At 42.3% G+C, this 25,154-nt stretch overlaps 1 protein-coding gene and 1 long non-coding RNA gene across 15 annotated transcripts in view; one reads left to right on the top strand and one right to left on the bottom strand.

Moving 5' to 3' along the window:
* Positions 1-16,919, bottom strand: part of ALG8 (ALG8 alpha-1,3-glucosyltransferase) — a 21,872-nt gene extending 4,953 nt beyond the window's left edge. For 2 of the 7 annotated variants that reach the window (XM_017654168.3, XM_037010601.2), the window contains exons 1-9: positions 16,657-16,784; positions 13,632-13,710; positions 10,163-10,356; positions 8,155-8,264; positions 7,155-7,222; positions 4,999-5,125; positions 4,625-4,728; positions 3,644-3,767; positions 898-1,037 (exon numbers count right to left, since the gene is read on the bottom strand). In XM_017654168.3, the coding sequence (XP_017509657.3) occupies positions 898-1,037; positions 3,644-3,767; positions 4,625-4,728; positions 4,999-5,125; positions 7,155-7,222; positions 8,155-8,264; positions 10,163-10,356; positions 13,632-13,710; positions 16,657-16,751 (1,041 nt within the window). In that variant the 5' untranslated portion in view covers positions 16,752-16,784. Of the gene's footprint in view, positions 1-897; positions 1,038-3,643; positions 3,768-4,624; positions 4,729-4,998; positions 5,126-7,154; positions 7,223-8,154; positions 8,265-10,162; positions 10,357-13,631; positions 13,711-16,656 lie in introns of all 7 variants that reach the window. The other 5 variants (XM_017654169.3, XM_073215968.1, XM_037010600.2 and 2 more) reach the window with 4 other exon arrangements.
* On the top strand, positions 16,855-25,154 carry LOC140844364 (uncharacterized). 8 transcript variants are annotated; one of them, XR_012122543.1, is made up of 4 exons: positions 16,855-16,983; positions 17,461-17,558; positions 18,246-19,312; positions 22,706-25,154. It is a non-coding gene; the product is annotated as an uncharacterized lncRNA (long non-coding RNA). The 8 variants fall into 8 exon arrangements; XR_012122545.1 differs by lacking the exon at positions 17,461-17,558 and having other exon boundaries at positions 16,866-16,983; positions 18,356-19,312; XR_012122544.1 differs by lacking the exon at positions 17,461-17,558 and having other exon boundaries at positions 16,868-16,983.

The following is a 25,154-nucleotide window of genomic DNA, read 5'->3' as shown; positions in this document are numbered from 1 at the left end:
CTAGTTAATTAGTAGTCACTGAATTTTTTAGGTCAAACTACAAAAGTTCATGGATATTTTGGGGTTAATAAATGAGATCTTAACATATTAATAAAAACACACCTAGTTTTGTGGGATGGGGTGTAATTTACATTAAAACTATGACCTTCCATATGCAGCTTACAAGGCTGAGGTTTTCAAAAAATTTTTACCTGAGTTAAATAGGTATGTGAACAAGCAGGCCAACAGAGCTGAGTTATCTCCCACTACTGCCACAGAACTAAGCAGGGCCAGGTGTCTTGCTTAATAGGCTTGACCATTTAGAAATCAAAATTAAAAGTTGAGTGTAATTATGCCTAGGACTGAGTAATTAATATTGAATTCTATTAAAATTATATAATTAAGTTGAGGGCATCATGATCACTAACAGAAACAACCATGAATGAAGCCTCCAACAGTATCTGACTCAAATTATTTGAAGCTCAAACAGCCATTGTTGACTCTCAACCTGTCATTATCAAGACAAAATATCCAAGCAGTATGGACAAATTAAAATTTTTTGACCAGTTGCCATGGATGGAAACAACAAAAACCTGGCTGTCCTATTACAAACATCTTTTCCTTTCTCTCCAATGCAGTCCATACCCCTTCTTGTCTGGGATTTTCTTTTTTCCTCATCCAAGGATGAACAGATGCTCTAATAGCCACTGGCAAGAATCTCTCTCACAGAAGCTTTACTAGTAATCCTTCCTTATGGTGTTCAAAGTTGCTCTAAGAATTGCCTCAATCTGTAGCAGGATTATAGCCATGGAATTTATCCCTATGGATGGAAAAACTTTATAAAGCTGGAATTCAACCAGACATACAAAAGGAAAAGAGAGAAAACTCAAGAAATGAGTACCATGGGTGAATTCTTACCAATATGGCAACCAGAGAACAGAGGAGGGTGGCCAAAGGAGTCACCGAGGGGAGGACTGTGTGTTGGAACTGCTGAACCAGACCACTTGTCATTGAGGCCTTGGCAATCTTGTTGGGATCAAGAAGTTTCAATTCTGAACCTACAGAGTAAATAGAGATTTTATTTTGTTTTCTTTTTCTCAAATGGTATGCCATATTTTACCAACCAATTCTTTGAAAAACAAGAAAAAAGCTACTACATCTTATTGTTGCCTTATGGTCAAGATTTCATTAACTTAATTGTTGTACTGTATAGAACCATATATATTATATTTATACTAGTAGTACAATAGTACTACTAGTTGTACTATTCTATCCTAAGAAATCTGTCTAGCTATTATACTACATAAAGCAGCTATGTGTACTGGAACAGGGACTGTGTGCAGCTTAACAAGAATTTTGCTGGCAGTCAGCATGAACAGCCATCTGCTCTCACCTCTAAAATGAAGCAAGCTATTTAAAATGCAGGTTTGACCATGTCATTGAATGGTCATTGCCTACAGGATAAAGCCCATATTTCTAAGCATGGCATACAGTGTCTTCCGGCCTCTCCAGCTTCATCTCCTCCACTTTCTTAAATGTGGCTTGGCCACAATAAACTGACATACCCTCTCAACACTTGTGTTCCTTTGCACAGGCCACTCTCTCTGCAAAGAATGGCATACTCTTTGCAAAGTTAAGTCCTAATTTACTCACTTACCTGAGAAAACTCCTAACTCCAAAGTAGAACTGATTTTCTTGAGGGCTAGGTATACACATGTGGACATTGCACACATCTCTCTAGTGTTCGCCATACAGCACTGTATCTGTTTATGTCCTCATTTCCTCTTTACTGGGTTCCTTAGCAGCAGGAATAATCACCAATTCATTTCTATCCCCAGTTCAATAACTATCTATGAAATGAATCAAGTCTGAGGATGATGATGATGCAAGCCCCATCCCAGAAAAGCTAACAGGACAGTCGGGGGCAGACTGCATGGTCCAGTCTCATGCTGCTGAAAATCAATGAACTGTGGGAAAAGTGTAGAGCACCAAAATATTGCCGATTCATTCACCTCTTCCCTCTCCCCTTCAGCCTGCTGATTTTCTCTGAAAGCTAGTAACTATCTCCCTGCCACTGACTTTCCAAGACAGACATCTTTTTTTTTTTATAAGTGGAGCCTATATATCACTATTTTTATTATGATATTATTGATATACAATCTTATGAAGGTTTCACATGAGCAACATTGTGGTCACTATATTCACCCCTATTATCTAGTCCCCACCACATACCCCATTGCAGTCACTGTCCATCAGCATAGTAAGATGCTGTAGAGTCACTACTTGTCTTCTCTGTGCTGTACTGCCTTCCCTGTGACCCTGATACATTATGCGTGCTAATCATAATGCCCTTTAATCCCCTTCTCCCTCCCTCCCCATCCACCCACCCCACCCATTTCCCTTTGGTAATTGCTAGTCCCTTCTTGGAGTCCCAAGACAGACATCTTTGAAGAGACAGATATAAAAAGATAAATGTTAGGATATTACTTTGAAAGAATCGCATGGATACCAATACATGGTTTCACAGTGGGTGAGGGATTAGTACCAAATTATGATTTCCTACAAGTATGTACCAAAAACAGTACTAGTAGCCACCATGCAGTAAGAGTCTACTGTGAGCCCTGCAGCCATTACTTTAAGCCCCTGAGGCACAGAGAAATGGAGTAACTTGTCCAGAGTCACACAAGCAACAAGTGGAAGAGTGAACCCAGTCCGTCTGGCTCCCAGGCCGCTGCTACTAATAACCTAGCATTTCTTTACTGTTGCATTTGTTTCTCACAACACGTTGCATGGGAACAGGCTAAGTACTAGTCTCCCCTTATTACAGAGAAAAACAAGACTGGAAGAATTAAGGCCACACAGCCGCAGTTTATGCAGGTGGGCCTCCAACTACGTCAGTCATCAGCCTCTAGGTCAGGAGAGGACAAACTCCAGCCTAAGGGCAAATTCAGCCTGTGACTTGTTTTTGCACAACGCAGAAGCTGTGAACAGTCTTGATATTCTTAAGAGTTGTAAACTAACAGAAACACCTTATGTGGTCTGCAAAGTCTAAAATATTTACTATCTGGTACCTGACAGAGAAAGTTTGCTGACACTTCTCGGTTCTGCCATTTCCTATCAAGCTAGGTTATAGTCACAAATGACTGTGAGTTATTCCAAAGTGAGGTCTGCTTTTTTTTTCTAGTAGAACCATCTCAAGATACAAACTAGTTTTTATCACAACCCAAACTTAAAAGCATAGCTTAAGTTCCCCATTTCTTATCTCTTGCATGACTCTTGTTTTCTTTATTGGTTTAATATCCAGAGTCACAGCTTACACATTCTTCTTTTCTCTTTCATATATTTAAGTTTAAAAGAAGGGTTAACTACTGAATAATGTTTCAAGGCAAAAACTGCCTTTTAAAAATGTCTAAATATTTTATTTTTTCCCAAGGAAAGGATTTGCACCTTATTGCCACAAAGCTTTTATAAAGAACACAGTTTGTCCACTGCGCTGAAGCCTCAGTCCCGAGAACTGCTCCCCCGTGCATCCTGAAAGCTGAAAGGCAGGGCCGGAGAACAAACAGTTCAGCTACATTTAAAATGCACAGTGGTTTTTCCATTTCTCAATGTAACCTATCCTTACAATCTTCATAAATCTAAGTAAGAAGGCTTGTTACTATACCGATGACGCACAGCACTTTGTCCAAAGCATTGTATAAGGCCCAGAAGTTTGGAGCCCAATATGCATGGCAGAGGCCTCTCTTGAAAGGGAAGAGTCGGGAAAAGACTTGAGGCAGTTGATTCTGCTGAGAAGAGATTAAACAGTGATCAATCTTTTCCAAATTCAAAGAGAAAACTAAGGAACTAAGTTTTCTGCTTAGGAAAATTGAGCATATATATACCAGAAGCTGTACTACATTTATGGCATAGTGTATAAAAAGTTATGAGGTCTGAGTTCTAGTCTTTATTCTTGTAAGTAAGTAGTTGGGTGATCCTGGGAAGTTCACAGAATCTCTTTCTGTCTAAACTTCTCATCTGTTGAGTGGGACAAGATACATGAAAGTACTTTGAATACCAGTTTAATACTATTATGACATAAGTGTAATAAGGGAAGAATTTCCACGGTGCAAAGGAGGACACAGACCACAGCTTATCCAAGAGGAGAAGGTGACTGCAGGGAAGACTTTACAAAAATCGCATTGCTTTTTGGTTTTAGCAGATTAAAGTTAGCTGAATTAACAGCAAGAGAAGAGGGGAAAAAAGAAAATTATTTGTTGAACACCTATAACATTCTAGGCACTTTAGAATGTTTGCTTCAGTGAATGACTGTGAAAGCACAATGAGTACTGATTTTGGGGTTACAAATAAATTACAGTGAGTAGGCAAATTAGCAAATATGGAAATCTGTGAAATAGTGATTACTGACACTGTGTGAGACACATAGTTAAATGTATACACATACATATTTGAATATGCACAGAAGTGTCTGAAAGAATATCATCTTGTCTTCGGGGAACTATAAAGAAGTAATATGGATGATTCCTAACTCCCCAAAAGGAGTAATTTTATTTTATACATTCTTGGTTTTATTATTTTTTTCTAAAAAACTAGAACAAAGACAACAAAAAACATGTAGTAATTTATAAAAAAACAAAAGGCTTACCAAGGCTAGGAAAGGACCCAATGAAAGAGCAGAAACTAGAAAAACAACCAGTCCCAGAGAAATGAGACGGACAAAGCTGAAACTGTTCCATCGGATGGATCCATCTGCAGAAAAGGAACACCATGAACCATCATTAGCTAGGAGCATGGAAAGCCATTATACAACATGCTACGACTAGAAGTATCCCCTGATAGTATACCCATCTTTATGATGTGACAGGAACAGGGAAAAGTCAGATTGGGTAGAAGGTTTGTAGATCAACAGCTGAGATCCATTGTACCTGTTAATGTTTTATAAAATCCTTTCATGAAGCAAGCCACCAAGTCAAGGAAAAATAGAATAAAGAAGCTTTTGCTATTGTCACTAAAACTTGCCTGGTTTATTTGCAGTGAAACAGTAAGACCGCAGCAGATATATACCATAAGCTGGTGCTATGTAGAGGTAGATATGCTTGAAATGTAGAAGAACAGCAAAGAGAAATGCTCCTTCCATATGCCTTTTCTAGGAGATTTAAAAGGAAAATATCACTTTAAAATTCAGGGTAAACTAAACGCAGCAATGTAGTATCCTGGAACAGAAAAAGGACATTAGTGGAAGAACTGGTGAAATCTGAATGTACTATTGTCAGTTTCTTAGTCTTGATGAATGTACCATAGGTATGAGAGATGGTAACATTAGAGGAAAATGGGTGAGGGCTCCAGGAACTCTGTTAATCTAAAATTATTTTTTAGGAGTAATGTTTATTAGAAAATAAAAAATACTGGAAATTAGTAGCACAACCACTTGAATATACTTAACACTACTAAACTGTCCACTTAAAAAGGGTTAAGGTGGTAAATTTTATGTTGTGTGCATTTTACCATGATTAAAAAATATACATATTAAAAGATATATTCTAATATACTCAATGAACTATGACATTTAGGATATATTTCAAAACAATCCTTTTATTACTAAGTGTGTGTGTGTGTGTGTATAGATTACTGTACTATTTTCTCAACTCTTATGACTTAAACTTTCTACAATAAAAAGTTATAAAATTCAGGCAAATATTTTACATGCAATATAAGGAGAACACAGGCGAGTGATTCCAGCCAGCTGTTATACTGAGCCTGGTGGGTTCATAAATTCATCATTTCAACAAATATGTATTAAGTACTAAGCTTGAAACTGAGGTACAGGATACATCCTCCTAACAACACACTGTAAATTCTCCCGAAAGCCCAGAGAATTCAAGTATCCTCATGCCTTTTCAGTTTCACAATAGCTGGAGTTGATTTCCAGAGAGAGGCTGGGAATGAGAGTATGAATGAATACATATGATGTCTTGCTACCGAAGAAGCATTTAAGTCTTATATTACAGATCAGGTAACATGGTACTACCAGGCTGAAGCACCAAGTATAGCATTTGATCCTAAAAAACTACCTAGGAGAACTAAATGTATTTTGATTAAAACAAACAAAAAACCACTGTTTCATCAGGTATGGTCTAGAACAGATGAACTAGGAATGATAAGGAAAAAGAATGGGATGCTTCCAGATTGCTCTTCACCAGTTTTATGGTTTATTTAAGATTCAGAGGTCTATTTGGTTCTACAGCTAAACTTGAGTTTATTTGTTCAACAACCATCCAACAGACATTCATAGAGCACCAATTATGTTCTAAGTACTATGTGGCTTATGGTTAAAAGAAAAAAACATTCAGATTTTCACAGTTATCAAAGAACTTTAAAACAGATTATCAGATTTGATCTTCCCAAAGCCCTTGTATGATAGGTAGATCAGTTTTACAAATAGCAATGTAACAAGGGGTAAATTTAATTTTATGGAGGAAAAGACTGAAGCTGAGAGTGTTAAATGACTTGCCTTGAGTTAATGGTTCCCAAACCGTGTATCAGTATTCTCTGGAGATTCCTAAACCCCAACCCTAGAGTTTCTGATTCAGTGCAACAGGGATGGCCCATAAATCTGAACTTCTGATTTCCTCCTCTATAAAAAGGATAATAACTTCACAGAATAGTTTGTAAGGTTTACTCAGTAAGATATTATATATAACGTACCTAATCAGAAACAGCCAATACATTTTGAGTGACCCCTGAATCACAGAGTTTACACGGTTAGTCAGGATTTAACCTTGGTCTTCTGATTCCAAATTCCATACTTTCCATTACACCATGCTACATGCTTCTGATGGTAAAGCCTCACCATCATAGTTACTATATTGTAAAAACTGCTGACGGTTTCATTCTTAGATAAATGATACCAACCGAATAGAGAAAATGAAGTTGATTTCAGGCCTGCCACACTCTATCAAGTTTTAGAGTGTAATTTTCTCATTGTAAAATGAAGAAAACTATTGTCAAAATAGAAGATGGAATTTCTAAGAAATACTCAGTAAGTGTCCATAGCATTTTGTAAGTTAAAACAATCAGTTGAGTAAGTTTACCCATCACCCACTACACTATTGTTTTTACAAGCTAAAAACCAAACTTAAAGGGAAAAAAATTCAACTATTCTATTTTTTGTTTACCTGAAATAATCGTGCAATGGAGAGTAGCATTAATCCAAATAAAAAACCATTGTACTGGAAATGAATATCTGGACTTGGGTCAAGGGAAGACAACAGAGGATAATAACAAATTCACAACCAACTGTGCCAGCAGACAGAGTATAAATATTGCAAATGTTTTCTTGATAGGTTAAAGACAAAAATATTACTAATATTACTACCAATTTGGACTACTCATGAATGTTTCCTATAAACAGTCAAATCTTAGACAAACTCTTTAAAGTTTATCACGTACCAAGGATTATCATAGGGTTTAAAAAAAATTTATGGTTAAGAAACTTTCCCCATGTTTTTTCCTACTTTAAAGACTCAGGAGCTAAAGGGTAAGATGTTTTTGTTTTGTTTTTTAGAATTAGGGATGAAATAAGAATGGACGTAACAGCTACTGAAGGGCCCTCCATCGTTTATAGGATATATATAGCTGTATGCAGCCCTCTGTTGTTTATAGGACAAAGATAATCTTACTTATTACCTCTATGAAGACTAAAATATTAGGCTTTTGTTAATTAGGATTTTAATTACATTCAGCCTCTTTGGATTTAAAAACTTTGCCTGTTAATATGTGGTAAGTCAAGATGGTAGAAAAGCATGAAGGGCGGTCTATTACTGCAACACTGTGATATGCCCTTTCCTGTAAAAGATATTTAGAATAATGTGTCTAACACTATTTAATATATATGTAGTAGATTAATCTAACAACAGGTAACAAATCCCAGTATACTGATTTAGTGATGGTTTAACTAGTTCTTGAGTATTAGATGAACTTTTCTGGGACAAAGTACTCTAACTACCAGAGTTTGCTAAAGCTGCACAGCCCACACATTTTGGGAACCCACTAATCCACCTCATACCCATTTTCAAAAGCAGTTCACATTTCAGAGTCATCATTATAGAAAAAATTGATCTTCAGTTAGTAGGTATCAGAATGAGAAAGGAATAGTACAGAAAATGTCAAGGATACGGTCCACAATTAACAACCCGAAGTTCCACAGCAGTAATACTGACAGAATAAACTTTGGCTTCTCTGTAAGTTCTTTACCTGCTTTTTTTCCATCAATGCATTTACAGCACCTGTATTAGAGAATCAGAAACAACTTTGATCTTCATTAGAAATGATGAATACTTCACAATACTTCTATAGAGAATATTATGATACACCTCAAATATGTTTTGTTAGCCATTCCTGATAAAACTGTCTGTGCATTCTTGACTGTTTAAAAAGATGGCAGCAGAAACAAAGACCTCAGGGCCAGTTCCATGTCTCTTTCTCAGCTATGCTGATCTGAAACAAAGTCTTCATTTAATAAAAATAAAAATAAAATAACAGCCACCAAAAACCCAAAAGTAAAAATTTTGAAACTTGAGACACACTATTTCAGCTCTTAAAAGATGCAGACCAGATGATATAGTACTACAAATTATTTACCATCATACTGGCCAAATTAAGACTAAAGCCACAAACTTGTAGTTACTGATTGTCCAAATAATGAAAAAAAAATCCATTATGTAAAAATATATGTCATTTTAAGGTCGAGCCATATTACTAAGTGGCAATAGCAGGTAAACAAAATAGTATGATCCCATTTGTATTTTATAGGAATTACATTCAGACACAGAAGAGAGGCTGAAATAATATGTACCAAAATGTTGACAGTAATAGCTATAAGTGGAGGAGTATGTATGATTTTTATTTTGTATGTGTGTGTGTGCTTTCTGTTTTCCAAAATTTTGATGAGGATGTATTACTCCATAAAAAGATATTTAAAAATGTGTTTCATTTGAATATTGGCAAATTCTAAAAACAAAGAAATCTAAGCCAAAAAAATAGACACAATGAAGATGGATTAATGGCCTAGCCAAAGGTGTCCTGCTTTTCCATGGAGCCTCAGTTTCCTTAAATAGAGACAGTAATATTACAGGTTAACGGAGAAAATAAGTTAATAAACTATACATAGTGTCTAGTTCTGGGAACTGGTACATTGATTTCAATAATTCTATCTTACTTAATTGCTCCCTCTATATTGTAGATGGAAATAATTCTCTTTTTCTCTTTCTGTCTCTACACACTTTCTCTGGGAGTTTGAACTCAAACATTTTGAGTTTAAAGAAGTATATTACAAATCACCTTCCCTTCCAGGTCATTAACAGATTGAAAGTAAGGATTCAAAAAGGACTCTTGCCAAGTCATAAACAGATTGAAAGTAAGGATGTCAAACAGGAGTGACTCTGTAAGAATGAACATGAGTTAAAACATTCCCAAGGGACTCCTTCCTGAATGGGGCAAGGGTTCAGTATAAAAAGCCTCACACCAGATACTGATCTGTCATAATCACACATACTTAGGACAGAATAGAAACCAACATTAACCGAGAACTTACTATTTGGAAGTCACTGTGCAAGACACTATATTATTTTCATTCAACCAAAAATTATTTTGTAAGTGAAAGATGGGAAACAAAAAAATATAAAATATGGACATAACTTAAATTAGTGAAGAGTCTTTATGACGGAAAGAATTCAGAAACAGCAGCTAAAAGCACTCAGTAAGATTTCTTGAGTTTACTAGAATGGAAACTCCACTGGTGGTTAGCACAATGCATATGTGTGCACACTGTGCACAGTGTGTATAGGGGCCCTGTAAGAAGGAAAGAAAACCACACAGAGCCATGTTGGGCAGGAAACAGTCCCAGAACTCGACTTGGGACTACTTTTCACAACATTCACAATCTCTTCTTCTACATCTGCCTTGTCACCCCACTTTATCCTCCATTTTCTTCTGTAAGGTTCAGTGAGACTGCTTACTGTAATTGCTCACTGTGCAGTTTAAAACACAAGAACGCAATTTTGGATGGTTCTAGCATTTGCTATTATATGAACTTTGTTTCCCTCAAATGAGGAACAAGTTAATACTGCTTAATACTGTAAATTTCCTCAACACCTTCCACACAAAATGACATTCTCAGACTTACTCGTGGACAGCATACACAAAGAGTGCATCTGTAAAGATGACAGAAAACCTCTGGAAAAGTAAGGTCCTTGCGCTGGAGTAATTCACGTTATGGACATTCAGCATCTCCTCATCAAAATACTTGGCAACATGTGACAGGGCCCACTCAAACCATGCAAAAAAGGGGGGGTAATCCAAGGTCCACTCTGAAGTTGCCTGTGGCAAAAATCAAAGACAGAACATATCCTAAGTAACTAGATAAATAAAGAGCGTGCAAAAAGTGAAAGTTTTCATTCTGTGGTCTCTAAGAAAAGCACAGGAAATGAAACTGCATTTTAAATATGTTCTGAATTAATAGAGCAATTCCTACGTAAGAATGAAGACAACACCAAAATATGGTCCCTGCGTTAATTAATATGGTCTTCAGTTTACTTATATAGAATCAGCTATACTTCAAAGGAAACTCATCTGAAATCTGAAATAATAAACTTGGTTTTGACATGATTTACTCATCTAAATATAAACAGGGAGCGATGGCATGATAAAGGATTCCTCCAGCTTGAATTCAAGTTCTCAGAGAATCAATTTCCCTATTTGAAAAAGGAGGTACTGTGGGGATTAAATGGGATAAATATATATGAAATATATTTATAAATAACAAAATATTACTCATCTTTTTTTTACACTAGGTTAAGAGATCCTTGAGAGCAGAAACTACTTTGTCATTTCTGTATCATGACCATTACGTACCTGACACATTAAGAATTATATAACTATTAGTTAAATGAATGAACACTTACTAATGAGTAAATGAAAATATAGATTATATGAAGAATACACAAACTTCGGGATATTATATTTCGTTAGATTTCCCTAAGTCTCAGTTTCCTCATCCATGTATCAAGGATGGTAGTACCTACCTCATGAGTTATATTAAATTTTACATACATATATAAAATACTGTATATATAGTATTGAATCAGATACAAACTTCAATAAATATTATTATTATCTTAAAAATTATTACTTTTGCCATAAGATGTCCCTAAAAGTAAATCTAGCCTTGTACCTGTAAGAGCTGGGACAGCATAATTATCTTCCTACTCTGCACGTGTTGCTCTTTTCAATGGAAAACTCTTCTTTTCTGGAAGTGGACTAAGGGTTCACTGGGTCCTAACTGGGTGCTCACAGGGTGCCCACTGGGTTCCTATTAGATGCCCAGAACTATTAGAGTCTCTCTGTGGTATAAAATGAGGTGAGAGAGACTCAGTTAAACTACTTGCTAGCTCTTTGTTCATATGAATGAATAACAAATTTAGGTCCCAATAAGAAGTAACCTGTAGGTAGTGCAGATGCCTTAAACCTAAAACAAACCCAGAGGCTCTCTGTCTAGGGCACTCAGGCAGTGAACCCACCCATTTTTCCAAATCAAAGTGTCCCTGTCCAATTGAGGAGTGCTATCCCCATTCCTACACCACTCAGAGGCTCTCTATGCTGCCCCTACTCCTGACAAAGACTCCCCAAACCTAGCCGAAAAGATTTCCATCTGGAGCCATCTTCTTACCTAAACAGCTTTTGGCAAGGCAGTGAAGCTATTAGCTAATATTTCTTTCCATGTGAACAGTTCCATCAGTTAACTAATGCATAGTAGAGCTGGGACTCAGATCTGGGTCTCTTGACTCCAAATCCACTAGCTCAGGAAACTACTAAAACAGAGCTATTTCCTCAAAGTAGAAAATCCAATCTCTACATATGAAGACTCAAAACAATTGTGTTTATTCTACAAATATTTATTACGGGTCTTTCTGTTGTCTTTCCCAATCAGTACACCAATCAATTTAACCTGTGGCCAGAGTAGAAAGGTAGAAGTCACAGCTAAGGAGGGCTCTGCAAAGCAATCAACTGCTCAAGTGTCCATTCTTCTTAGTACAGCAGAAAGACCCTTCCAGACCTGACTGCACGTGCCTCTCCCATCTTATCTCCTACTGTGAGGCTCCTCTCATATACTGTCAAGTCTCACTCATAACTGAATTTTGCTCCTTGTTGGTTTTTGTTGTTATTATTGAGGAGAGCAGGAAGAACAAAGCAGTGTACCATTACTAGAATCTCTTCATATAAACCTCTTCTATCTGAAATAAATCAATAATAGGAGATAGCTCTGGCTTCAATATCTTAGGATTCATTTAGGAGTCCTAAGATAACAGGTAGTAGTGAAAGTTACAGGAGTAAATGAGAGAACATCCTGAAAGAATTACAGAATTAAAAGGAAAAAGGGCACAAAGAGAACCCCGGAGAGTACCACCTTTTCAAAGGGAATACAGATGAAGAAAAGTTAGCAAAGGAGACTAAGAAGGAATCTTCAGAAAAGGAGGAAATGGTGAGACAAGGGTTGGCCTTTTCATTTATAGGCTGAGGGTCATTATATTAATAATGCTAATTATTAAAAGTTCTTAGTAGTGTTTACTGAGCACTTTGTTCCAAGCACTGTGCTAAGTGCTTCACATGCATTATATTCACTTCTTCCTAGTAATTATTTGTTACCATTTATTAGTTGGGGACGCTGAGGCTTTGAAAGTTCAACCAGTTTTCCACAGTCACCCAGCATGGGCATTAAGTGGCAGCACCCAAAGTCAAACCCAAGCAGTCTGAAACTACAACCCAAGCTCTGAACGCTAGGCCACACATCTCCTAACTGGTGTGCATATGCAAACCGAGATACCTTACACTCACATAATTACTTAAAACTCCTTAGCATTCCTGTGAAGTATTTATGGTGTTATTACTATGTGAGAAGAAACTTGGCCATTTAGGTCAACTGTTGTTAAGCTTTTTCAGCATGAAGGACTATTCTGGTCTGGCCAAAACACCGAAAAGCTACCAAAGACTCATAGAAAACTTCATAGACTGTGTTAAAAAAAAATCTCCCTGACAGTAGACTGCTGTTTTCGATTAAGACATTTCTGAACTAATGCCTGTTTTTCATGAAGTATCCCAGGCAATTTAGTAATTCATGCCAGAAAAATACAGACGATTTTTATAATAGAAGAAATAGTTTGTATAAGACACCTACACATCACATTCAATTATTCCTTTCCTCATAAATCACAATATATTAGGGATAGACAGGATCTTAGAAATAACTCATTCTAAATCCTTATATGCCAGATGATAAACTAAGGCTCACAGAGATGAAATATATTTCCTATGCTGTAGCAGAGCCAGGCCTAGAATCCAGTTTTTCTCTGTCCCAATTCAATGTTCTTCCAAAAAGGGTGTGGCAGATATTATTATTTCTAATTTATAGTTTGGTAAATTCATGAAGTAAAGGGATTAGGGAAAAGTGCCAGAGGACAGACCTGGGGAAAGAACATAATCTCTATAAAGATTAATTAGATGAGTGACCAACCACTTAGAAAACTGTTTCAATATCGATCATATATGATTTCACACACTGTCTTAAAAAAGAAAAACAACCAAAATTTAAGACTTACCTCATAATACCATTGTGATACTGGCAAACTGTGAGTGATGGCAAGCCAGTTGCGGTGCACTTCAAAATCTGTGGAATGGCTACTCAGAACAATCAAGACGAGTAAGATGAGATTTTGTAACACTGATCAGTTTCACATTTCTAACATTAAGCTTTAAGAGGACTAACAGCCCCTACACAGTCACAGCTCACTAACCTGTAAAGGGGCAGTCATCACATAACCCTGAAACACCTCCCTTCCTTCTGGCAAAGCTGGGGATCTACAAGTATGTGAAAAAGGTCATGGAATGGTCTAAGGGGCTGATCAATCCCCCATTCATTTTTTTTAAGGGAAGCCCTCAGGCTATTGCTCAGAGGTGACTTTCTCTTGTTCACAAAGAATTCTAACAAATTTATTATCTGGAAAAGGCCTCGGACAGAAGCTGGATATTCAATGATGAGTAGAGGTTCATCAGACAGAGAGGGTAGAAAAGGCCCCTGTCCTGCCTTTCCAATGTCTCCAGATTCTCCCTGTCTACTGTTTTCCCCCTAGCTATATATAAATATAGTCAAGCATCTTTCCTCTGTGGGAGGAAAAATTTTCCCTTCTACCCTTCCAGGTTCTGTGGCTGGTCTAAGAATTAAACTGACGTAAAACAGATTAACAGGAGCAAATAAGCCAATTTTGATGATGTACATACAGACGGGACCCCTTAAAGAAATGAGACTTATGAGACTCAAAAGGAAGCCATGTGATGTCTGCGGATGTGTCTGCAGATTCTCAAAACCATCAGCCCCAGATGATCCTTATGCCAAAGAGGCATATTTTGGGGTGGCATATTCTGCTACCCTTCTCTGTTCTTTAGAAAAAAACTTTTCTATTTGTCAACTGCTATACCTCCACTCCTTGTCTTGAATAGCACCTGATACATGTCTGGGTTCAACAGTGTTGAATTAACCACTCACCAGTCAACGAGTTCCACAGCAAACTCAATTTACACTTTCCAGTGTTTCACACACCTTTCCACAGTGACAATTCTCTCCTGAGTTTCCTAGCTAACCCCTTCTATGTCTCTTTCATGGCTTTCCGTTTCACTATTCAACTAAATGTTGCTGGTTCCCCTGGGTACAGTTCTTGGTACTGTTTTTGGGCAACTTAAGGCCTTATACTTACCACTTTTCACACTCATTGCTTCCACTGTCAACTGTATAACGATGACTCCCAAAACACAATATACATCCTTGATCTCTTTCTTGAGTTCTAGAGACAGACACCTCCAATTTCCTGCTAACAATGTAACCCTGGGTTTCCTACAGATTCCTCAAAATCACAATTCATAACTGGTCTAATGACCAAACAATACCATTTATCGGTATATACTCAGTAGAAATGCATACATGTTTACCAAAATACATGTACTAGGTGTATCTTCAGGCCTCCAATTACATGCCAGTCTCAGAGATTTCCCTGGTATCTGATCTAAAGTCAGTCTCCCTTGACAGTCCTCTTATAGAATCCCATTCTTTTCCTTCATAATGCCTAATGCAAGTAGAGTTACATAATTACATATTTTCATTGATTTGTTTCTGGAACTGTTAGCTTTATTAAATTACTTTTATAGGGTTAGGGATTCTACCCATTCTGTCCTCCCGTGTGCCTAGCAATAGTACCTGGTATATAATAAAGCAGTTAGTAAACATTTTGTTGAATAGATCTGCATTTATCCTATAGCTCCCTTCTCACACCACGGGGGTTTCTATTTTGAGAAGCAGAGCATTAACAACTATACTATGTTCTTAATCCTGGACTAAGAGCAGTATTTAGTATAACGACCTAGAAGACACATATTTCTAGACTGAATTAACTAAAACAAGAAAACTTATATGCACAGACCTACAGTGAAAAAAAGTTCCCTTTTACTCTGATTTGAAAGGAATTTCTTACATTTTGTAAAGATTTTTTCCAATTGGATTTTAAATGGAAAGGTGTTTCTTATTTGCCTTCAGTTATGCAGAAAATTTAACTGCTCTTCTTTTTCGAAATCCCTGAAAGTTATTTTGCTGACCTTATATACTCCACTGCTTATATAATTATATATACACATCCGTATGGATGTACACTCTATATATACATACATCTCTTCCAAATCCAAGAAGAGATCACGAAGAATTTGAACTAAAGGATACCAATAAACTACCCTAAACTAGGAAGCGGGAGTAGAGAGCTATGGAGGGGAGAAAAGGAAAAGGAATGAGGGGGAAAATCAAGGGAGAAGAGTTAGAAAGGATGAATAGAAGGTGGAAGCTAGTAATAAATATTGATACTGATTGTATACACATTACTACTTGGTGTTATTCCTGTTTTCTGTACTTTCTGTCTTGGCCCTGCATTGGCAGAGCAGTCTAACCCTGTGTGATCGGGCTACTGCCTACCTCACCCTGTGCCACTCTTCTCCCTCACTGCTCTTCAGCCACAAGGGTCACTTTTTGGGTTCCTGGAATGCTCTGAGTTCTTTCCTATCACAGAACCTTTGCACCGACTCTTCTCTATGCTTGAACTGCTCTTCACATTGTTTATTGTTTTACATCTTTTGGATTTTAACGCAAACATCACCTTCTAAAAGAGGTGTAAAGCCTTGTTTCCTATTCACTCCTTCTTTTTTAGAACTTATCACAACCGGATACTTTCGTGTTTGTTTAGCTGCCCCAACTCCATCAAGGACATGAACCAAAGTGTCCTTTTCACCACTACCTCTCCAGGACTTCGCACAGTAGGCAGCTGATAGACACCAGCTGATTGAATGGTGGAGGTGGGTGTTCTTAATCTGCATACTAAGGATGAGAATTTTAAGGCTCAGAAACATTAAATTGAGACAGCGTCAGGCCTGAACTCAGCCATCCAGGGCTATGATCTAGTTCTCAAGTCAAGTAACAATATAGCATAAAGCTTAGCAAAGGCGCACCCAGGGACATCCACACTTAATCTCCCCGCCCTGACCAATCGCGGGGGCCTCCCTGCCCATCCCCTGGCCGTGCGGGTCCCTTACTAGGTGGGGATAAGAAGGCATTTGAGGAGAGTCACCGCGAGCGCCAAAGCCGAAAACCAGTTGCCACCATCCGCTGCAATTCCGAGAGGCGCCATTGCAGCCGTGCCGCACGTCTCCAGCCCACCTGATCTGCGTCCAGGGTCCCGCGCATGCGAGGAAGGCACTCTGAGGCGGAGCCCGCGAGTTGTGCGCATGCGCCCAGGCTGTCCGTCCTGGGGAAGCCGCAGCGTCGGTATTTAAACCTCCCGCTCAACGTTCTTTCCTGGTCACTCGCTCTCTGGCCCCAGGAGGGCCTCAGTGCGCCGGCACTGGTCTCAGCGGCGACAGGTGAGGTGTCATTTGTCACCAGACTTCCTTCTCAGTAGCTGCTGAGAGTCGTCTCCGGGTGTTCGTTTTTGCCTGGCTTTGGGGTCCTGAGCGAGAAATAAGTGTATCTTGCCCCAGAGACGTTCACATGCTAGTGGAGGAGACACAATTGTAATTCGAAAGTTAGGGCAGGTAAAAGTGAAAGAGTAAATCAGGACCGGATCCTCCCTCAGCCAATCGGGACCCGGATCCTCCCAGCCAATCGGGACCTGGATTCTCCCCCTCATCACTCAGCAAAAAACCCGCCACCTCCCCAACCAATCAGCCAAAGCTGCGCCCATCACCCCACCAACCGCCCCTAGACCCCTATAAAACCTTTGTGCTTTTGAAACTCACTCTCCAGCACCACGCCCCTGAGTAGGTGCAGATAGGAGATTGAGCTCGAGCTAGTTCGAATAAAGGCTCTTTGCTTTTGCACCGGACTCGGCTCCCTGGCAGTCTTTGGAGATCACGAATTCTGGGCATAACATTTGGGGGCTCGTCCGGGATCCCCAAGACCCCGAGGGACCCCGACCCGGAGAGCCTGACTGGCCACAGTAGGTATTGTATTTGTTCCCTGTCTCTTTTGTGTGTCTGCTGCCTGTCTCTGTTTGCGTGAGCTCATTTCTGGAATTCTGGTAGTGCCCATTGCAGTCTAAGTGGACACACTGGAAGGCCGCTGGCCGGAGGATTCGGAAGACATTCCAATCCTCCCTTCTGGAGGGATGTGGATTCCCCTCAAAAGTCTGAGACCAGGCGAGTCGCTCCCGCCTGTCGGCATGAGGCCGTTGTCTAGCTTTCAGTTTTGCTTCCACGGCATTGGAAGACTGTTTTCAGGGGTCCTCTGTTTGTCTGTTTCTGTGTTTTTCTGTTTTATTTTGTGGACTTACTGGACGGACATCATGGGACAGACTCAGACTACTACTCCAAGTATTATGATTGGTCACTTTAAAGATGTAAGGGGAAGGGCTAACAAACTTAGTGTAAAAGTCCAGAAGGAGTCATGGCAGACTTTTTGTTCTAGCGAATGGCCAGCTTACAATGTTGGATGGCCGCCAAAGGGAACCTTCGACCTCCCTACCATCAACCGAGTCAGGGAGATCATCTCTTGGTCAAAGGCGAGTCACCCTGAACAACTCCCTTACATTATCACTTGGCAGGGCCTTGTAGAAGACCCACCCTCTTGGCTTAAGCCCTTCCTGGCTCCACGCCCTCCAGAGCCGAAACCCATTCTTGCTTTGCAGGGACGGAGAAAAAGGAGAACAAGAAGAGTCCTGCCCAGTCTTCAGCACCCCTCTACCCTGTCTTACAAGGGGAGACTGGTGAAGAACTAATTTTTCCTCCCCCATATCAGCCCTCTAGAATGCCGGAGGGACATCCTCCCCGCTCCCCCGGGGATGCAGATGCCGCTCCAGGAGCAGGAGGCGGAGGTGCTCCAGATGAAGAGCCCAGAGAGAGCAGTCGCCTCCGCCGCCGACTCCACCATTCTGCCCCTATGAGCCACCAGCACCCCCAACGAGCAGGGAAATCAGCCCCACCACTACTGGCCCTTCACCACTAGTGACCTCTACAATTAGAAAGCTCAAAACCCTAAGTTTTCCGAGAAACCGGCAGGGCTTATTGATTTATTAGACTCTGTTCTCTTTACCTACCAGCCCAAATGGGATGGCTGTCAGCAGCTTTTCAGGTCCTGTTCACGACTAAAGAGAGGGAGAGAATCCTCAATGAGGCCCAAAAATTAGTTCTGGGAACAGATGGGAACCCCACCACCAACCAGGCTCAGATAGACACCTCCTTCCCCTTAACTCGGCCTGAGTGGGATTTCAACACAGCAGAAGGTAAGGAGAGGCTCCAAGTCTACCGCCAGACTCTAATGGGGGGTCTCTGAATGGCTGCTAGGAAGACAACCAATTTGGCCAAGGTAGGAAACATACAACAGGGAAAAGATGAATCTCCAGCTGCCTTTTTAGAACAGATCATGGAGGCATTCCGTACCTACACCCCCATAGATCCAGAAGCTCCAGAGAACGAGGCAGCCATTGTCAGGGCCTTTATAAACCAATCGGCCACAGACATTAGAAGAAAATTACAGAAAATAGGCTAGGAGAGAAAAGTCTGCAGGACTTGCTGGTAGTAGCCAAAAAGGTATACAACAACCGAGAGCCTCCCAAGGATAAGCAGTCTCGCGCCATGGCAGCTGCCAGCAGCAAGCAAACTCGAGACCCGGCCAGAATACCACTAGCTACCACTGCTGACTCCTCCAAAGAACGAGGCCGCCATCTCTGGCAGCTGGCGGACGGCCCAAAAGAAGGTAAAGGAACCACCGGCAGGGGGGAGGCAGAGGCTGCAGAATGATCAGTGTGCATATTGCAAAGAAATAGGACATTGGGCCTGAGAATGCCCGAAAAAGGCTGGTGGGAGGGGGAGCAAGACTGATTGAGTAAAAGTCTTAGAGCTGGATGAACTGAGCGATTAGGAGAGTTGGGGTTTGGACCCCTTCCCCAAGCCCACGGTAAGTCTTAGAGTGGAGGGGACCCCTGTCAATTTCCTTGTTGACACCGGAGTGCAACATTCAGTTCTCCGCAACCCACAGGGGAAGCTAGCAAGCAGAAAGTCTTGGGTACAGGGGTGACTGGTATAAGCCAGTATTCATGGACTACCCGAAGAATGGTAGATTTGGGGATGGGACAGGTATCCCACTCCTTTATGGTGATACCAGAATGCCCCTACCTGCTGTTAGGGCGGGACTTACTGACTAAAGTTGGAGCTCAGATAACTTTCAGACAAGGGGGTCCTCAAGTCACTGATGGGGAGGGCCACCCCCCTCAGGTCTTGACAATGAAATTAGAAGATGAGTACCACCTCCACCAAGGGGTGCTCCTGAAAGAAAACAACATGGACAGATGGCTACAAGACTTCCCCACAGTTTGGGCAGAGACAGGAGAGATAGGACTAGCCGCTCACAGGACCCTGGTTCTAGTAGAGCTCAAGCCAGGAGAAGGTCTGGTATGGATCAAGCAGTACCCTATGTCTCAAGAGGCCCGGAAGGGAATCCAGCCACACAACCAGAGACTATGCAACCTAGGGGTACTAGCTCCCTGACCGTCTGCATGGAACACTCCCTTACTGCTGGTCAAAAAGCCTCACATGAATGACTACCATCCATACAGGACCTCCAGGAAGTAAACGAGGGTTCTGGACATACACCCAACTGTTCCCAACCCATATACTCTCTTGAGCTCCTTAGCGCCCTCCAGGGTCTGGTATACCATATTAGATCTAAAAGATGCCTTCTTCAGTCTGCTGCTGGCACCTGAGAGCCAACTCTTGTTTGCCTTCGAGTGGCATGATCCAGAAGAGGGCTACAGATCCAAGGACGCTGACCTGGACACGGCTGCCTCGAGTACACAAATTCGCCCACCATCTTTGACTAGGTGCTGCATGAGGACTTAGGTGAGTACAGAAGAAAGCACCTTGGCCTCACCCTCCTACAGTATGTAGATGACATCCTGATTGCTGCCGACACGGCCAAAGACTGCGAGCAGGGGACCCAAGACCTGCTGACAACCCTGGGAACCTTAGGGTACCGGGCATCCGTGAAGAAGCCTCAGATATGCAGGGAGAGGGTAAGTTACCTGGGATACATCCTGGAGGGCGGACAGCAGTGGTTATCAGATGCCAGAAAAGAAACTGTCCTGAAAATCCCTACTCCCACCTCCCAAAGAGAAGTAAGAGAATTCCTAGGATTGGCCAGCTACTGCCGCTTCTGGGTTCTTGGTTTTGCTGAGATTGCCAGACCCCTATGTGAAGCTACCAAAGGGGAGAAAGCGTTAGAATGGACTAAGAAAGAAGAGACCGCCTTTAATCAATTAAAAAAAAGCCCTCCTAGATGCCCCAGCCCTGGGCCTGCCAGACATTACGAAGCCCTTCCACCTCTTTGTAGACGAACACGAAGAAATAGTGAAAGGGGTTCTGACTCAAGCCTTAGGTCCCTGTAACCGCCCGGTGGCTTATTTGTCCAAAAAGCTAGACCCAGTAGCTGCCGGCTGGCCACCATGCCTGAGAATTATTGCGGCAACTGCACTCCTAGTCAAGGATGCTGACAAACTGACCCTAGGATAGGAGATCTGGATCATGACCCCACACACTATAGAAGGGGTCCTGAAACAGCTTCCTGATAGATGGCTGAGCAATGCATGCATGACTCATTACCAGAGCCTCCTACTCAACTCTCCATGGGTGTGGTTCCACCCCAGTGTGACCCTACTGCCTGACCCTGACCTAGATGCCCCACTACATGACTGTGCAGGGATCTTAGAACAAGTACATGGATTCTGGACAGACCTGACCAACCAACCCCTCCCTGATGCTGAGGCTACTTGGTTCACTGATAGCAGCAGCTTTGTGCAGGATGGATGCAGGTATGCGGGTGCAGCGGTGGTCACCAAAGCGGACACCATATGGGCGGGGGCTCTAACCTCCGGAACATGAGCCCAGCGAGCAGAGCTCGTCGCCCTCACCAAGGCGCTGATGCTAGGAGCTGAAAAACGGCTCAACATCAACACATATAGTCGATATGCGTTTGCTACAGCTCATGTTCACGGAGCAATCTATCAAGAGAGGGGGTTGCTGACAGCAGAAGGATGGACTATAAAAAGTAAGAGATACTTGACCTGCTTACAGCCTTGTGGCTTCCTGCCAAATTAGCCATCATCCACTGCCAAGGGCACCAGAGGACTGATAATCCGGTAGCCAGAGGTAACTGCAAAGCTGATTAGGCAGCCAAGGCCGTAGCCCTTACTTCAGTCCCCACCATGGCCCTATGACTACCGGACCCAGGAAACCGAGTTTTACCAGACCAGCCCAAATACTCTCAAGAAGAGTTGCAGCGGATTGAGAAAATCCCCATGGCCCAGGAGATAATGGGATGGTGGTATACACCTAACAAGGAGCTCATACTGCCAGACTGACTTAGAGTCTCCGTATTAGAACACATACACTTGTCTACTCATCTGGGAGCCCAAAAACTAAAAGACTTGATCTGACATGCTGGAATTAAAATTCACCAGCGGGACACCAAAATAGAACAAGTTGTATCTGCAAGACCTGCCAACTCACCAATGCGAGAGCTACATACATCAAGTAAAAAAGGGACCAGGCTCAGAGGCATCAAACTGGGAGCCCAATGGGAAGTTAACTTCACTGAAGTTAAACCAGGAAAGTATGGTTATAAATTTCTTTTAGTATTTATAGACACCTTCTTTGGCTGGGTAAAGGCATACCCAACCAAGCACGAGATGGCTCAGACGGTGGCCAAGAAGCTACTAGAAGACATCCTACCCAGGTATGGTTTTCCTGCCATGATAGGATCAGACAATGGGCCAGCTTTTGTCTCGCATGTAATGCAGGCAGTAGCCAAAGCAGTTGGGGCAAATTGGAAATTACGGTGTGCTTATAGGCCCCAGAGCTCAGGACAGGTAGAAAGGATGAATAGAACCTTAAAAGAGACCCTTACCAAATTAACCATAGAGACTGGCAAGGACTGGGTGGCCCTCCTACCGTATGCCCTTTACCGGGTTAGGAACACTCCTTACACCCTAGGTTTCACTCCCTATGAGATCGTGTTTGGCAGTCCACCCCCTATTATTACTAACCTTTGAGCTGAACTTCTTGCTGAATTTAAAGAACTTTTTCTTTCCTTTAGAGAGCTCTAGAAAGTGCATGAGGACGTTTGGGCACACCTCCACACCATCTACGAGGCTGGCGCGACTCTGGCACCTCATTGGTACAGGCCAGGAGACTGGGTTTATGTCAAGAGGCACCACCGAGAGACCCTTGAACTGCGCTGGAAAGGACCCTGCATCGTAGTGCTGACAACCCCCACCACTCTCAAAGTAGACAGCATCGCGACCTGGGTCCATCACACCCACGTTTGGCAGGCAGACCCTTCCACAGTCCAAGAAGACTTCATCACCCAATGGACCGTCAGTCGAGACCAGCGCGACCTGCTCAAGCTCAGGCTACGGCGCACTCAACCCGCCTGATGTTAGTAACTCTGCTAGCTCTACTTGTCACTGTTCACGCTGCCGAGAGTCCCCACACTCCCCTGAACATCACGTGGCAAATTATAGACGCCAGCTCAGGGACAATCCTTAATCAGACATCCCAAACCCACCCCAGGGACACCTGGTTCCCAGAACTCAGGTTTGATCTACTGAGCCTCTTCCCTACCGGATGCCCTTCGGGACTCTGTCTTGAAAAAGAGCGCCACTTTTACGTCTGCCCTGGGCACTCCCAAAAGCCAAAAGACCCCTGTGGGTCGGCAGCAGACTATTTCTGCGCCTCCTGGTCCTGTGTCTCGACCGGACACATCTGGTGGACCCCCCCAAAGTCTGGTGATCTAATCACCGTTAAAAGGCCACCTACACCGCCTCACAGCTCCTGGAGGCTCCCTTTAAGCCCTGTAAGCATCTCTTTCACAGAGCAAGGGAAAAAGGCAGCATCGTGGGAAACTGGCAAAACCTGGGGAATCCGTCTCTATGATAAAAGTAGGCTCAGAGTTCAAGGCCTAGATCCAGGTGGGCTTTTTACCATCCGGATGCAAGCAACCCCCCCTGTCCTACAGTCCTCCACAGGGATAGGACCCAACCAGGTACTAGCTCCCCAGCATAACCCTGCCCAGGTGGCCCCACCCAAAAACACCCAGGCCCCAACCTCACGGCCCCCCGCATCCCCTACCCACACTAGGGCATTGCCTGTGTCTCCTGCCCCGAGTTGCGACTTCCCATCTGATACAGACCCCCTGTAGAGCATAGCTGTCGGGGCATACCATGTTCTAAATGCTTCCAGGCCCGACCTGACCAAGTCCTGTTGGCTCTGTCTAGATGTCCGGGCACCATATTATGAAAGTATCGCCATTATAGGCGATTACACACCTGCCTCCAATTCCAGCTCCTGCAGGTGGCAACAAACTACTGCAAGACTAACCCTCCAGGCAGTTACTGGACAGGGCACCTGCGTAGGCTATGTACCCCCCGAGCAGTCACATCTCTGCAGCGAAACCCTACCAGTCCCAAGAGAGACAGTATATCTACTGCCCCCCAAAAATGCATGGTGGGCTTGTTCCAGTGGCCTCGCTCCTTGCGTCTACTCCCAAGTCCTCAACTCCTCGAAGGAAAGCTTCTGCATGCTTGTGCAGTTGATCCCCAAGCTAGTATACCATTCAGGAGAAGAGATACTTAACCAGTTGAGCTCTGCTAACCCCTGAAGTAGAAGAGAACCTATTACAACCTTAACTCTAGCCGCACTTTTAGGACTGGGGATAGTGGGGGCAGAGACCAGAATATCCTCACTCGTCATCCAAGACAAAAACTATGGGGTCCTAAGGGCAGCCATTGACCTAAATATAGAAAGAATTGAAAAGTCAATTTCTCATTTGCAAGAGTGCCTTACTTTCTTATCAGAAGTAGTACTCCAAAACAGAAGAGGATTAGACTTGCTGTTCATGCAGCAAGGAGGGCTATGCGCAGCTCTAGGAAAAGAATGTTGCTTCTATGTTGATCACTCAGGAGTCAGAAAAGAATCTATGGCCCTCATAAGGGAAGGGCTGCAGAAATGAAAGCTAGAAAGAGCAGTCTCAGTCCTGGTACGAGTCCCTGTTCAACTGGTCTCCCTGGTTAACTACCCTCCTCTTGGCTTTTGCCAGACCCCTCATCCTTCTACTTCTGCTACTAACCCTTGGGCCCTGTATCATCAACAGGGTAGTCAGTTTGTCAGAGACCGCATGGGGGCCGTCCAACTAATGGTCCTCCGTGCCCAATGTAAGCCCCTAAGAACAGAAATGCAGCCAGTCCCATGATTGGGCCCGTAAACAATATGACAAGGGGGGAGGGAATAAAAGAGCAAATCGGGATGGATCCTCCCTCAGCCAACTGGGACCCAGATTCTCCCCCTTACTAGTCAGCAAAAAGCCCGCCAACTCCCCAACCAATCAGCCAAAGCCATGTCCATCACCCCACCAACCACCCCTAGACCCCTATAAAACCTTTGTGCTTTTGACACTCGCTCTCTCCAGCATCTCCCCCGTGTGTCGGCGCAGATAGGAGATTGAGCTCGAGCTAGCTCAAATAAAGGCTCTTTGCTTTTGCACTGGA

This window comes from Manis javanica, chromosome 11, assembly GCF_040802235.1.
Source record: "Manis javanica isolate MJ-LG chromosome 11, MJ_LKY, whole genome shotgun sequence".
Classification (NCBI taxonomy): Eukaryota; Metazoa; Chordata; class Mammalia; order Pholidota; family Manidae; genus Manis; species Manis javanica.
Note: the sequence above shows the minus strand (reverse complement) of the source record. Positions and strands in the feature narration are given on the sequence as shown.